Source organism: Palaemon carinicauda, chromosome 16 (genome assembly GCF_036898095.1).
Source record: "Palaemon carinicauda isolate YSFRI2023 chromosome 16, ASM3689809v2, whole genome shotgun sequence".
Taxonomy (NCBI): domain Eukaryota; kingdom Metazoa; phylum Arthropoda; class Malacostraca; order Decapoda; family Palaemonidae; genus Palaemon; species Palaemon carinicauda.
Genome location: NC_090740.1, coordinates 16,232,498 through 16,249,130, shown reverse-complemented (window position 1 = coordinate 16,249,130; position 16,633 = coordinate 16,232,498). Strand labels below are relative to the sequence as shown.

The 16,633-nt window shown below is 31.8% G+C and overlaps 2 protein-coding genes across 2 annotated transcripts; both read right to left on the bottom strand.

The window, feature by feature from the left end:
* Positions 1–7,782: 7,782 nt before the first annotated feature.
* LOC137655660 (uncharacterized) lies at positions 7,783–13,635 on the bottom strand. Its single transcript, XM_068389602.1, has 2 exons — positions 8,515–13,635; positions 7,783–8,011 (listed from the first exon to the last, which is right to left on the bottom strand). Exon 1 carries the CDS (start codon positions 13,570–13,572, stop codon positions 10,954–10,956), a length of 2,619 nt encoding a protein of 872 aa, XP_068245703.1. The 5' UTR covers positions 13,573–13,635; the 3' UTR covers positions 7,783–8,011; positions 8,515–10,953.
* LOC137655146 (uncharacterized) lies at positions 9,190–9,930 on the bottom strand. The gene has a single exon (XM_068389026.1). The coding sequence runs from the start codon at positions 9,928–9,930 to the stop codon at positions 9,190–9,192; it is 741 nt and encodes a 246-aa protein (XP_068245127.1).
* Positions 13,636–16,633: the final 2,998 nt, after the last annotated feature.

The window sequence follows — 16,633 nt, the reverse complement described above, 5'->3', positions numbered from 1 at the left end:
TATATATATATATATATATATATATATATATATATACAGTATATGTGTACATATATAAATATATATACACACATTTATATATATATATATATATATATATATATATACATACATATATGTATATATATATATATATATATATATATATATATATATATATATATATATATGTACATATATAAATATATATATATATATATATATATGTATATATATATATATATATATATATATATATATACAGTATATATATATATATATATATATATATATATATATACTGTATATATATATATATATATATATATATATATATATATATATATATATACATATTTATATATATATGTATATATATTAGCCCAGTCATTTTAGTTGATAACATCAAACTAATTGTAAAACATGTATTCAGTTTTTTAGATATTTATAAATGTTTAAATTATATATATATATATATATATATATATATATATATATATATATATATATATATATATATATATATATATATATATGTGTATATATATATATATGAATATATATATGAATATACATATAAACATACATATATATATATATATATATAAATATATAATTTATATATATATATATATATATATATATATATATATATATATATATATATATATATATGTATGTATATATATATATTCATATTTATTTATGTATATTTATATATATAATATATATATGTATATATACATATATATATATATATATATATATATATATATATATGTATATATGCATTTATATACATATATACTGATTTTATAATGGAGAGAGAGAGAGAGAGAGAGAGAGAGAGAGAGAGAGAGAGAGAGAGAGAGAGAGAGAGAGAGAGATAATCACATAAAGCCGCTTGACTTGGGCTTTCTGGCCATAAAATATCCGCGCTGTGCTATTAATAAACTGGTATCGCGAACATTCGTTTCAGTATAATAGCAAGAATGAGCCAAATTTGTCTTCCAAAATCTGCCCGCTTACGCCCGTCCCTGGGAGCTGACACAGTCCTGGAATAATGATTGACGTTTTAGTACTGCAAAATTTTCATTAAGAATTCTCAAGTTAAGAATTTTTCACTTCTCGGATATAATGTTTTTTTTTTAAATTTCTGTACGTCTCGAACTGGTATATTTATTTGGTTGTAATATGACACTTGAAAAATTGTTAGAGATAACAAATATTACTTCCACTTTATTTCTGTCAGGGTCACAATAAATAAGTTACTTGGATCTGCAATGTGTTGAGAGAGAGAGAGAGAGAGAGAGAGAGAGAGAGAGAGAGAGAGAGAGAGAGAGAGAGAGAGAGAGAGAGAGAGAGAGGCGAGTGGCGGACTTGTGATATATGATTACAGTACTAGTGACCCTTCTCCGACTATGATTACGTAATACTTTTCTCCCAGAGGTGAACTATATTTTATAACTCATACCTCGAACAAAGAAGATATATAAAAGTTTATAGCTCCCATAAATAGAACAAATTGCGGTAAAATACTTGATCAACGAAAACCCATTTCAGCGGATACTAAATAAAGGCAAAACCTTAACTTATGATGCAGTCATTATCTTTAAATCATCCTTAACTGTATTTAACTCTGATTTTATGTATGTTTTATTAACCTCAAATGACGTCTAGTGAGATCTATTTAAAGAGTTTATTGTGAAATCGAAAGAAGGGCAAATGAAGACAAAATAAATGCGTATATATCTGTTTATATGAGTAATTCTCTTATTCCAGTACTATGCTAGCAGTGTTTTTTAAATTTATTCCAGAAGCAGGACCTTTGAAAGCTATTCAAGTTTTAAAAGGACGTTGATTTTATGGTTTTAAATAAAATTTAATTTCATTCTTTAATGAAATTATTATTTGTTTAAAGCATCGTGCAAATTTATATTGGGTTATTTTCAATCCAGTTATTTTTCATCTACAATGATGAAAAATACAGTTTTCCTTTCACCTATTCTATTTTATCTAGATGATTTTGATCGAACTTAATTTTTGGGACTTTCATTCTGATATAGCAGTAATAAATCGAATAGGTTATTGAATCTATTCATACAATATAATTGGAAAGTTAAATCAATCGGTGTGTGTCGAAATTAAGTTTTGAGGTTAGTGACAAGAAGGAAAAATCCAAAGGATTTGAGTACTGAGAACATCAGACATTTGATGTTAATGGGCTTTTATGAACTCGAAACAAAGAGGCGGAGGTTAAAAAAGAAATAAATAAAAAAAAAGCGTTAAAAATCGCTGACAATTTCGACACAATGATTAACACATTTTTTTTTTTTTTGTACAATAAAAGTCAGTACTTTGAGATATTCGCGGTCGCTTCCGGCCCATTGAGTTTTGTTATTATTATTATTATTATTATTATTATTATTATTATTATTATTAATATTTTAATCATTATTATTATTATTGTTGTTATTAATATTTTAATTATTATTATTATTATTATTATTATTATTATTATTATTTTTAATATTTTGATTATTATTATTATTGCTGTTATTAATATTTTGTTTATCATTATTATTATTATTATTATTATTATTATTATTGTAATAATAATTATTGTTATTATTATTATTATTATTATTATTATTATTATTATTATTATTATTATTTTTATTATTAGCAGTTAGTAGATTATGAATATATTCTTTGCCACTTGACTATCGAATAACAGAACGCAGTGGCTAATATCTGACAATGTTTACAAGACATTAGAAATAGTTCGATAAAATTTCTCTGCTTAGCTCACGATTATCTTAATAGGCTTAAGGTTAATAATAAACTGGCGCCAGTTTATCATTAACCTTGAATAGCTAATTAAATTGATATGTTAATTGTGAAATAGATGAAAAGAATTAGGACATTTTGAAATTTTGAAAGTTTCTGCATTAATTTTTCCCGCGTTAGACAGTATTTGTCCTATCTATTTCTTCATTCTACTCTGAAAGGTACTCGGGTTGGGAAAGAATAAGGAAAAAGGGAGAAAGAGAAGTACAGGAGGAGAATAAAAGGGAGGGGCAGACCCTCATGCGATATTAGATAGTAATAGAATCAGTCTGAGAAAAGAAAAGACAGGCAGGAAAAGGAAAGGTACATGAGGTAAAACGCTCCCTCCTGCTACCTCATACAGGAGGGCAGATCCTTTTTCCATGAATCATCATAATTTTCGAACAATCTTACCATTTTTAATCATCAAATTGGTGTTAGACGAACGGACTCCTGTAGCAAGGGCTTGGCATGAACCAAAAAATCTTTCCTTTTCCTGCCTGTCCTTTCTTTTCTCAGACTGATTCTACTACTATCTAATATTGCATGAGGGTCTGCCCCTCCCTTTTATTCTCCTCCTGTACTTCTCTTTCTCTCTTTTTCCTTATTCTTTCCCAGCCCAAGTACCTGCCTTCGGGCTATAAACTGGATTTGTATCCAGGGGTACTTATCCTTTCCCCATATTCCCCACTTCCCTATCCTTATCCGTACCGTACCTTTTCCATGATTCCAGTTCACAAATCTAAGCAAATAGATATAAATTAGTTCAGCACATTCATCGACTCAACTTCATGCTGAAGATTCTAGAAAAAGGAACATCTTTTTCATCGATAACAGGTTGAAAATAAGAAGGCAAATGTTATGTCAGCATAGCATTAAATATGAATTTAATAATGGCAGAAGGAACATTTTTATGTATCCTTACCATGTTTGATACACTAAAGAAAAAATCTTAATTCTCAGACATTATAATTTTGGTTAACGTTCATCTTGAAAGGTCTCCTATAAGAGTACTTCAAAGACAACTACAGGTATTACTTACTACGTCATATTTCCTTCATAAAAATATGTTAGTTAAAAGTTTTATATCAATATTATAAGTAAATGCAACTAATCAGGATTGAGAAATGCATGCCTTATGATAACAGCTTAGATATGAAATTAAAAGTTCTGGTTCCGGTCGGGTGGTTCATGAGTTCTGGCCAGAACCGGAACTTTCTGTAAACTTGAATTTCGGGCTGGAGGCAACCGGTTACAAGCAGGTTCTGGTCTCCCTTACTTATTACAATAGCAAATTTTGTGTCTTAGGTTATTAAACTATTTAGAACATGGGTAAGTTTTTTAGATTATGAAACTAATTATAATAAAAAAAATCTTGTTTGTTTGAAAACAAAACTATTCACAATTGGTAAATATTGTTTCTTACATAACAACACGAATTAGATTAGGTGAGGTTTGTTTGCTCGCGTAAGAGGCTAATCATTTCCGCCAACGAAGTTGGAAGGAGGTTATGTATTTCAACCCTGTTTGTGTGTTTGTTTGTGTACGTGTTTTCGTTTGTGACGAGCTTCCTAGCCACAATTTTAATCGTAGAGTAATAAAGCTTCCATGGATTATGTAAAATGCTGGAAATAAATTTTGGAGGGTCAATGCTAAAGGCCAATGTCACAGTCAAACAAAATGTCCAATTTACCTAATCAACCATAAGTTTGGACATCGTTGTCAAAGAGATTTGAAACTTGGTTCATATGTGAGTGTATGAAAATCCACGCCAACCAATACATGCTAAGGGCAAAGGTCAAGGTCAAGGTCAAGCAAAAAGTTGAGAAATATGCTGACGCGGCGGAGGTCTGCGCTCTACCGAGTGCCCCTCTAGTTTCATTATGTAACTTTGGTTTCTTAAATAAAAAATGATTACAATAAGTATGCTTTGTTTAATGGATTATAAAAGTGATTATATAACAAGATTTGTTTTTTATATAATAAAACTAACTACAATATGTATTAGTTTTAGTTCTTACATTACAAATCTAATTATAAGTAAATTTTGTTTTTTTTGATTCAAAAATTATTTGCAATAGGTATATTTTTCTTAGATAACACAATTACGAGAGGAAAGTTTTATTTCTAAGATTTCAAAAATAATGACAACATTAAGTTTGGTTTCTTAGATAACAAAACTAATTATTATAGATAAGTTTTGATTCTTGGTTCTCAAAACTAATAGCTATTGGTAATTTTTTTCTTAGTTTTCAAAACTAATTACCACTGTAGGTTTAGTTTCTTAGATAAAAGAACTAATTACAATAGTTAAGTTTTGTTTCTTAGATAAAAAACTTATTAAAATAGTTAAGTTTTGTTTCTTAGATAAAAGAACTAATTACAATAGATAAGTTTTGTTTCTTAGATAAAAAACTAATTACAATAGTTAAGTTTTGTTTCTTATATAAAAGAACTGATTAAAATAGTTAAGTTTTGTTTCCTAGATAAAGGAACTAATTACAATAGTTAAGTTTTGTTTCTTAGATAAAAAAACTAATTAAAATAGTTGTTTTGTTTCTTAGATAAAAAAACTAATTACAATAGTTAAGTTTTGTTTCTTAGATAAAAAACTAATTACAATAGTTAAGTTTTGTTTCTTAGATAAAAGAACTAATTACAATAGTTAAGTTTTGTTTCTTAGATAAAAGAACTAATTACAATAGTTAAGTTTTGTTTCTTAGATAAAAAAACTAATTACAATAGTTAAGTTTTGTTTCTTAGATAAAAAAACTAATTAAAATAGTTAAGTTTAGATTCTTAGGTAAAAATACTAATTAAAATAGTTAAGTTTTGTTTCTTAGATAAAAAAAACTAATTAGAATAGTTTTGTTTTGTTTCTTAAAGTACAAAAGTAATTTCAAAGGGCAAGTTTTGTTTCATAGATTACAAATCTAACTAAAATTGGTATTACTTGTTACATAGCAAAGTTGATTACAATACAAAAGTTTTGTGTCTTAGATCACATAACTAATTACGATAGGTTAGTTTTATTTCTTAGATTACAATGCTAATTACAATAATAAGTTTTGTTTATTATATTGCAAAACTAATTTCAGTTGGTAAGTTTCGTTAGACAGATGGCAGAACTAATTCCAGTAGGTAAGTTATGTTAGACAGATTTCAAAACTAATTTCAATAGGCAAGTTTCGTTAGACAGATTGTAGAATTAATTCCAGTAGGTAAGTTATGTTAGACAAATTTCAAAACTAATTTCAATAGGCAAGTTTCGTTAGACAGATTGCAGAACTAATTCCAGTAGGTAAGTTATGTTAGACAAATTTCCAAACTAATTTCAATAGGCAAGTTTCATTAGACAGATTGCCGAACTAATTCCAGTAGGTAAGTTATGTTAGACAGATTTCAAAATTAATTTCAATAGGCAAGTTTCGTTAGACAGATTACAGAACTAATTCCAGTAGGTAAGTTATGTTAGACAAATTTCCAAACTAATTTCAATAGGCAAGTTTCGTTAGACAGATTGCCGAACTAATTCCAGTAGGTAAGTTATGTTAGACAGATTTCAAAATTAATTTCAATAGGCAAGTTTCGTTAGACAGATTACAGAACTAATTCCAGTAGGTAAGTTATGTTAGACAGATTTCAAAATTAATTTCAATAGGCAAGTTTCGTTAGACAGATTACAGAACTAATTCCAGTAGGTAAGTTATGTTAGACAGATTGCAAAACTAATTTTAATGGGCAAGTTTCTTTAGATAGATTGCAAAACTTATTCCAGTGAGTAAGTTTTGATAGAAATATTGCAGAAACAATTTCAAAAGGTAAGTTTCGTTAGACATATTGCAAAACTAATTTCGATAGGTAACTTTCGTTAGATAGATTGCAGAACTAACTCCAGTAGGTAAGTTATGTTAGAGGGATTGCAAAAATTTCAATAGGTAAGTTTTGTCAAACAGATTGCAGTACTAGTTTCAATAAGTAAGTTTTGTTAGAAACATTGCAAAACTTAATTCAGTAGGTAAGTTGTGTTAGACAGATTGCAAAACTAATTTCAATACTGAAGCTTCGTTAGATAGATGGCAAACCTAATTTCAATCGGTCAGTTTTGTTAGATTGCTGCACTAATTTCATTGGGTAAATTTTGTTAGACAGATTGCAAAATTAATTTCAATAGGTAAGTTTTGTTAGATAGATTTCAGAACTAATTCCAGTAGGTAAATTATGTTGCACAGATTACAAAACTAATTTCAAGAGGTAACTTTCGTTAGACAGATTGCAAAACTTATTCCAGTAGGTAAGTTGTTTTTATTAGACAGCAAATCTGATTGCAGTAGGTAAAAGGGTCCCTTCTGCACCATCATCGAGTTGGTTAACCCCTCATTAACGTCATGCATTAAAAGATTTTCTCTTTTGTCGAAAGATCTTGCAATCATTCCTAGGATCTGCAGGGTTTGCATGCGTGGCGATGACAGCAGCATTGCGTGCAATATTAAAGGGATATAGATCGTTAATGAGCGACTTTCACATGAAATGTTACATTTTTTTTTTAGAGCCCTGGTTCTCAATAAATTCTTTCTTATTTTTTGTTGTTGTTGTTGTAGAATAGTGTTTCCCCTAAATAAGCAGGTTTCAAACTCTTAGAAACAATAAACCTAATAAATTAAAATTTTATTATTTTTCATACGATGTTTTTTAAAGAATATTATACTATGATGAATGGCTTATGCTCGTCTGTATATAGTTGTAGCCGAAGAGAAATGAATTACTTTTCAAAGAAGGGCCACACTGTTAGAAAAAAACTGGAGTTTTAGTCGGAAATTCTCCGTAAAAATATACTTTTCTCAGCCGTATTTCAATCAAATACAGGCGACCGTAATTTTACCTTACTTTGTAATTATCTTTTACGGGTTGGTGACCGTAATGTCACTCATTTACGTCAATATATCTGATTATAAAACGGTAAACATCTACACAATATTTTATCAATGGCAAGGTAAAAAACAAATAAAATGAGGTAAATGAAGCAAGAAGTTTTTCAAAGTCCCGTTATATTAATTTGATTAATATTTTTGATAAAAATTACTGGTTGAGACAACCGAGACGATTAATTGCTGTTCTGCCTCCCTCAAGTTAGTAACTTACTTCACCGGAAAACAACCGTATGAAGCAAGCCCCTACCAATGACTATCATGTCTCTCAGGATCTGAAAAACAAAAAAACACTCCCTGTAAAACTGTTCACGTAAAAGGGAAATTAAATTACTCACGGGAATCCGTATTAACAAAAACAAAACAAAACGGGAATCCGTTCACTAAAATTACCTTCGATAGAATTCGATTTTGTAATTTTAAAAACACAAACATATTGTTCATAAACTGTGGTAATCCACCAAAAACGAAACTTAATGGCTAATAGCCTAATGTGGTAATCCACCAAAACAAAACTTTATGGCAAATAGCCTAATGTGGTAATCCACGAATAACAACAAATGAATTCTCAATAAAAGTGGTAATCCACTGCAAAAACAAAACTTGAAGATAAAAAAAAAGAACCGAAAACAAAATTGGAATAATAGTAATTTCTTTTGATCCCGAGATTTATTTTTAACAAGGTCTTGAGAAGGGAACTAATTTAATCTAATGTATTAAATTCTTATGGCTAGGGTATCAAATCAACTCATGTTCAGATGTGAAAAGGCTGACTCACCTCAATACTCCTGCCGTTCACTGAATTACTGTTGCTCCTGCTGCCCCCAAAAGTGGCATAGTGTCGGTATCACTAGGGGTTTATCCTTCCATGACCGAGAGTTGTAAAAACGTCCACCATACAAGAAGGAATTTGTCTGAGAACTGACTTGGAAACTCCGATCGCCTTGACAAAAACTTCCAGCTCTCGGACAACAGCGTAAACAAGCAGTTCACCTTCAAAACAATACTAGGCGACAGATCACTAATAACAAGATTGTTTAGAGGAACTAAAGTCAGCCCCGCTCTACACTTGAACATGACAAAAATAATATTACGAATAATATTTAAGAGGTTTGATATTTATTAAATTTACAACAAAAGAAATCACTTTCAACTTCTCCAATTTTGGTTTACGATAAATTATTTTCTACACTGGGGGGAGGGGATTCAATTTATTTATATAAACTAAATAAATTGAATACAGAAATTCATGATAAATAGGATCCCCAAAACAAGAAAAGCTGAAAACATTAAATTACAAAAAATATTTAATACTTTCAATATACATATACAAAGGTATATTAAAATTTAAATATAACATGACATTATTGACAGTTAAATGCCCAACCAAATACTCTATATACTAACTATTTACAAGTAAAGATTCTCTTATTCACCCGAAACATAAATCATTTTAGGCTTCCAAGATTTTTCTAGTCCGTTCCGAGCTGTCAATAGCAGCCTGGCGTTTAACTCTAGTATCCTTGGGTACTACAGACTCCTGTACATCAACCTTAGAATTATTCGGAATTTCATCTTTCCGGGTGAGAAGTGGGATAATGACTGACGGATGTCTCTTCACAAGTTCTTGGGTTTTCCCTTTAAGGATAGTGGCACCAGTAACCTCACCCAAAGTATTTGTAAAAATCTCTTTTACAACGCCCATCGGGTAGTCATTTGGCTTAGTGAAATTTTCCTTAAGCAGTACAATATCTCCAGGTGAGATCTTATTATGAGTGACTGGCTTGTATCTATCAGGGACATCTACAGCCTGATGTATTAGATTAGCAATAAATTCTTCCTGATATAGTTTAACTAAATTGTTTCTCACCTTTTGCAATTGATTGTAATCTTGCTTAAACTTTGATCGAGAATAATTTTCAGGAATCCAGTCAGGGTCTCTCCCCTCATGCAATTCGGGAATTATATTAACCGATATCAGATCGTACCCATGAATCAAATTTTCTGGGGTGATAGGTTCTGGAATGTCATCGCCAATCTGACCCCTTAAGGCTTCTTTAAATGCTATTGGCCTACGATTGACTAAATGAATGACTTGTTGAATTAAGAACTCAAAATCATGGTATTCCAAGACATTCTTACCAATAGCTCCATAGATCAATCTTTTAACAAGTTTAACACATACTTCCACCATCGAACCTAACTGACTATGACCCTTGACAAATTGGTCAAACTTTAAAGATTGGACCCCATTGCGTTCAAAATATGACTGAGTCTCATGATCTTTGATGTAGTCAATAATTATATTAGAGGCAGAGACTAGTTGGGAGCCTAGGTCACTAATACAATATTCAGGGATTCCAAACTGGAAACAATGAATCTGAAAGGCTCTAAGAAATTCTTTAACAGAAAGATCTAAACAAATAATCAAATTAACTGCTCTACTCCACATACAAGTGATACATAATAGATAGATTTTTCCTTTCTTACCCTGTTGTTTAACGCTCAATGGGCCAATGAAATCCATAAATAAATATCTAAAGGGGACATTAGGTGGTGACACTCTCCATTTCCTGTAGGGAGATTGATTAATACTGATGGTTCTTGACTTAAACCTACGACAAAAAACACATTCTCTAAGGTTTCTCTTAACCACTGAAAAATATGACGGTACGTAAAACCGCTTTCTCATTTCTGACAAAACAGAGTAACATCCCGTATGGTTGAGCTTTTTGTGCAGGTTATGCACAATCAGGGAAGTTAGATAGCTATTTTTAGCCAGCAACAAAGGAAAACCATGTCTCCGAATGAGTTTGTCACACTTGCTACGTATTCTAAGCAAACCATCGTTGTCAACGTAAACATTAAGCTGACCTACTATGTTAGGCATGTCTTTTTTTCTTTGAGTAGGGCAACTGAAATATGTAAAAACCTCAGGGAAATGTGCCCGTTGATCCTGTAGTATAACTAACTTGCAAGCTCTTTCATGTATACTATTGCTCTTTAATTCTAAGTGAGCAAATTTATTGGAGTCCTTAGCTTTCAAACGACCCTTTAACTTCTCTACGAAAAGAATAACTTTCTCATAAATAGATACAAGTAAATCAAAACTGGAAAATTCTTCAAATTTAAGAAAATATTCAAAATTATCTGACATGGCCACAACATTGGAACTAGTACACACAGACTCCTCTATTTCTAAACTATTATCCAGCTTTCACTCTGCATAAGGATTTGGAACCATAAATGATAAATTACCATTTTCACTACATAGGAAGGTTTCTTTTTCCTTAAAACATTCAGGACCAGAATAGAAATTGGTTTGTATCAACTTACGATATGAAAGGCAACGAGTTATGGCATCTGCAGGATTTTCATTCCCTCCAACAAAAGCAAAATGGACGGGGTGTTTTGCACATAAGTTCTCTACATGCTGAATTCGATTCATCACAAAAACTGACCGTTTCTGCATTTTTGATAATTTATTAGTAGACGAATTCAACCAAGAGAGCGCTACCTGACTATCCGAAAACACATGAAGGCCAACAACATTCAAAGGATTGATGCATAATGGTCCAGCTAATTCGTTATACAAATCTAAAGCCACTTCCGTTGCAAAGGCTACTCCCTGCATCTCCAAAGATGGAATGCTTTTACTTTCCAACTGCCTATTTATCATACGAGTTTTTGCCATCACAAAACTTGACGACATAGAATCAATATCAATGATGTACACAACAACACCATATAGTAATTTAGAGCTATCACAGCAAGCAACCAAATGAAATTTTCCATCCCTACGTCCAACAAATCTATCAATAGCAATATCAGGAGCAGAATTGGCCTCATTAGCAATATTATGCCATTCTTTACGTAACTCTGGTGATAATTGATCGTCCCATCCTAAATTTCTATCACACTGAAGACCATGAAGAAATAATCTGCTTCGATTTAGGATGGGACCAGTAATACCAAAAAGATCAAAGTGAGAGGCAATGGTACTTAAAATTTCCCTCTTAGTTTTAGCCTTACCATTCAACTGAAATTTATTTGCTAACAGACAATCAAGTGTTCGATTCCACTGCATACCAAGAAGTTTAACAACCTCTCCCGTTTCAGAACCTGTGCAGGAATCTATTTCTCCCTGTAGGGACCTGTCATTAGTAACGAACTGTTTTAAATCAAAACCATAAGGAGAAAATATAGATCCTACCATAGAATATGCCCAGTGCAGATTTTCAATTTCATTTGCACTAAAAGCACAATTGTCCATATAAGACAAAGAATAAATGCACCTTTTCAACTCCTTCAACTGGTTTTCATCATGCTCAGCATCTAAAATCAAAACCTTGTAAAGACCGAGCATCAACAAAGTTGGGGAACATCTTAAGCCGAAGCTCAACCTAACATTCCGATATGCAACAATGGTAAAATCTCCCTTCTCAACATTTTTATACCATAAAAAACAAAGTCTATTAGCATCAACATCACTTAATGCAATCTGGTTAAAGGCCTTACATAGATCAAAGCATACTAACAATTTATCAAACCTTAAATGTAATAATGATGAAGAAAGTTTCTGATTTAGGCATGGACCTGCATGTATGGCCTGGTTATGACTTATTGTCTGACCCTTGGTTGAGTTTCTTTCACACAAGTTTGATAGAAACATAACTCTACATTTGGTAGTTTCACGATTCAATTTGAACACACCCATATGAGGCAAAAAAGAGTGTTCTGGGTGTTCATGGACAAACTGGTCAAGATTAGGAATCCTTTCTATTATTCCAACCCTTTCCTGTTCTTTTAGGGCTTCATTCATTAACTGTAAATGAGATGGATTTCTCTTTAGTTTTTTAAGATTAGATTCCAAAATAACTTTAGCCAAATGAAAATTTCTACTAAGCATATGAGATACTTTTGCATTCCACAAAAGTGGCATAACTAATCTACCCTCCTCATTCTGAATAGTGTGATCCAAACAATATTTGACAAGCTGATCATGCAGCTCTGAATTCTCCAAATCATAAACCTCATTGTCCAAGTGAATATATTTATTACAAATACTGGCAAGCACATCATCTGTGGCTTTATCTAACTCTGAACGAATTACATTGCCTTTTTCATCGATTACACTGAATTCTGAAACCTTAATAGGATAATCAACTTCACACTTATCCAGAGAAAACGGCTTATCTATCTTTACACCCAAACCAGTAACATACTGATGACAATTTATAACCGAGGAGGACTGATGTAGATAAGGAATATCCTTCAATAAGGTGTCAATTTCACCTTTAAGAAGGACACCAAACGGGGTCATAGCATACATAGACCTGCTATTCCTACCAAAAACTACTTCTGTGAGTGGTAAACAATATCCTGATTTAGTTCCCAAAATCAAATCAATATTTTCAATGCAATCACTATTAGGCGTTAGAAACTCATCAACCAACACATACCCTTTCGTCTGGAAACCGTAAACCACTTTGCCCAAACCTTTTAATTTCAACTTTATGTTAATAGATGGGATACATAATGCCTCTATTTTTTGAATAGCATTACCAATTATAATTTCAAATTCCACTAGTTTCGAGGCATATTTCTGAGAAACATTAATACCATTTATTCTCAATTCAACCTTGGCTTGTAATACCTTTAAATCCAAAGCATTGGCTAGTTCCTCACTAATCAGATTTAACTGACTTCCATCATCCTTCAATGCTCTTATGCTTCTGTTTTGGATGCTACAAGAAAAGGTAGGGAGAATGCTGGAATCACAGTCCAAATTACTTTTAAGAGCCTCCATTATAACTACGTTATTATTAGATTCCATGGACGAATTCTTATCCTTTTTCGAGGAAGTCTTAGGAGATTCAGATTTTCTATTATTATTAGCAGATGCTGATTTTTTACTATTCTTACAGAGGAAACTAAAGTGCCATGCTTTACAAAACTTACATTTCATCTTAAATTTAAAGTTACATTTGTCAGTAGTGTGACTGAAGCTTGCACACTTACAACACCCATTTAAAGATTGAATTTTGTCAAGCTTAGTGGTAACATCCGAAAAAAATTCACATTTATAAATAGGATGCGAGGCAGGTTTGCCTTCTGTGGTACATAAGACACAAGGAAAGAAATTTGACGGTTTCCTTAGGGAACTAACACTAGCAGCATAACTTAAACTATTCTTCCTATGATTATGATCATCATGCAATTTATTTCCTACATTAGACCTCTTACTTTGCTCATTAAATCTTTCACAGGCCTCAAAGAAATTATCATTAATTTCCTTTAATGTTGGCCTTGATGAATTAGTAATCTGGGTTAAGTGTACTTTAAAACTATTATCTAAGCCCTGCCAGAAAAAATACCTCAAAAAATCCTCACGTCCCAGAGACAAACTTTCAGCTGCTTGAGTTAGATTTCTTATCTGTGAAATATATTCAAATGGGTCACTTTCTAATTTCATATTGATTTCAGAGATTTTTTTGATGGTATTAAAAATTCTGAGGTCTTTAGAAGCTAGGGCCTCTGTTAGTAATTTCTTGGCATGAACATAACCCTTCTTGTCCGATTCTAATGATTCTAAAAGTACTAAGGCCCTTCCACTGATTTGCTGCTTTAACAGAATAAATTTGTCATATTCTGAATATTTGAACATAGACGTTATGTCTTCAAAATCTTTAAAAAACTTCAATAGATCCTCCCCTTCTTGGCTACGAAATTCTGGAAGCGGAGCAGTGGGACTCTTCAACAAACTTCGGGCAGTATCAACACTAACATTAGAAGGGGAAACATTTCGTGTAAGCTCAGCAGTACATTCCCGAATTTTAACAACATAACTTTCACAGGAATCAAGTTCGGCATTTAGCCATGTTTCATCCTCCTCTTCAGACCATTTGAGCCTTTGAATTTCACTATTATACTTTTTAAGCGATTCTAAATGATCTTGTAACTCTGACTTAATCTTACTCTTTTCCAATTCAGTTAACTGACAATAATTAGTCCTTTTATTATAACATTCAGTTACTAACTTGCGAATATATTTTCGGGAATTGATCAACAACTTTAATTCAGACGTCATGTTTAATTAGGAATTTGCTTTTACAATGTCTGATAAACAATTATAAATCCACTGAAACAGACAGTCTAAACCCCCTCTATTTAAATGAATGCCGTCAGCTTTAAAATAGCTAGGGTCATCGAGTTTTGACGAACCGTTAATCAACAAAGTTTTATATTTAAAGGGTTGACGGTCTAACCACTTATTAAAATTTCTAGCTAATTTCTTATACAAATCTGCAGAAGGGGTGCCGTGTCTATTAGTACTTTTCAAGTGGCGAATTTCAACGTGAGCAACAACAAATAGTGAATTTGGTAACCTTAATCTCAAAATAGCAAAAAAACGTTCACAATCTGCTTTAACAATATTCAAATCCACTTTCTCCTTTATATCGTTTCCACCCAAAAATACAACGGTCACTTTTGGATTATATTCAGACAAATCGTCCAACAACTTCGGATTAAGTATAAAGTTTCTATATCCGAATCCAGGAAATGCAAAAAATTCAACAGGCACTTTAAGATCACCGTATGTCAAACATGAATAACCTAACTGCTGCAAGTCCCGAACGTAACTATGGCCTAAAACACCGATTTTCATGTAACCTTTAACAAAATATGCTCAAAGATACCGACACTAAACAACACCGAAGGAAGGGCAGCAGGCAGCAATTTCTTCTCAAGTCCCCCCAGGGGTTCCATACACAATATTTTATCAATGGCAAGGTAAAAAACAAATAAAATGAGGTAAATGAAGCAAGAAGTTTTTCAAAGTCCCGTTATATTAATTTGATTAATATTTTTGATAAAAATTACTGGTTGAGACAACCGAGACGATTAATTGCTGTTCTGCCTCCCTCAAGTTAGTAACTTACTTCACCGGAAAACAACCGTATGAAGCAAGCCCCTACCAATGACTATCATGTCTCTCAGGATCTGAAAAACAAAAAAACACTCCCTGTAAAACTGTTCACGTAAAAGGGAAATTAAATTACTCACGGGAATCCGTATTAACAAAAACAAAACAAAACGGGAATCCGTTCACTAAAATTACCTTCGATAGAATTCGATTTTGTAATTTTAAAAACACAAACATATTGTTCATAAACTGTGGTAATCCACCAAAAACGAAACTTAATGGCTAATAGCCTAATGTGGTAATCCACCAAAACAAAACTTTATGGCAAATAGCCTAATGTGGTAATCCACGAATAACAACAAATGAATTCTCAATAAAAGTGGTAATCCACTGCAAAAACAAAACTTGAAGATAAAAAAAAAGAACCGAAAACAAAATTGGAATAATAGTAATTTCTTTTGATCCCGAGATTTATTTTTAACAAGGTCTTGAGAAGGGAACTAATTTAATCTAATGTATTAAATTCTTATGGCTAGGGTATCAAATCAACTCATGTTCAGATGTGAAAAGGCTGACTCACCTCAATACTCCTGCCGTTCACTGAATTACTGTTGCTCCTGCTGCCCCCAAAAGTGGCATAGTGTCGGTATCACTAGGGGTTTATCCTTCCATGACCGAGAGTTGTAAAAACGTCCACCATACAAGAAGGAATTTGTCTGAGAACTGACTTGGAAACTCCGATCGCCTTGACAAAAACTTCCAGCTCTCGGACAACAGCGTAAACAAGCAGTTCACCTTCAAAACAATACTAGGCGACAGATCACTAATAACAAGATTGTTTAGAGGAACTAAAGTCAGCCCCGCTCTACACTTGAACATGACAAAAATAATATTACGAATAATATTTAAGAGGTTTGATATTTATTAAATTTACAACAAAAGAAATCACTTTCAACTTCTCCAATTTTGG

What these genes read in the sequence shown, in the direction of transcription:
- LOC137655146 (XM_068389026.1), bottom strand. Translation starts at nt 9,930, where the DNA reads ATGGTGGAAGTATGTGTTAAACTTGTTAAAAGATTGATCTATGGAGCT.
- LOC137655660 (XM_068389602.1), bottom strand. Translation starts at nt 13,572, where the DNA reads ATGGAATCTAATAATAACGTAGTTATAATGGAGGCTCTTAAAAGTAAT.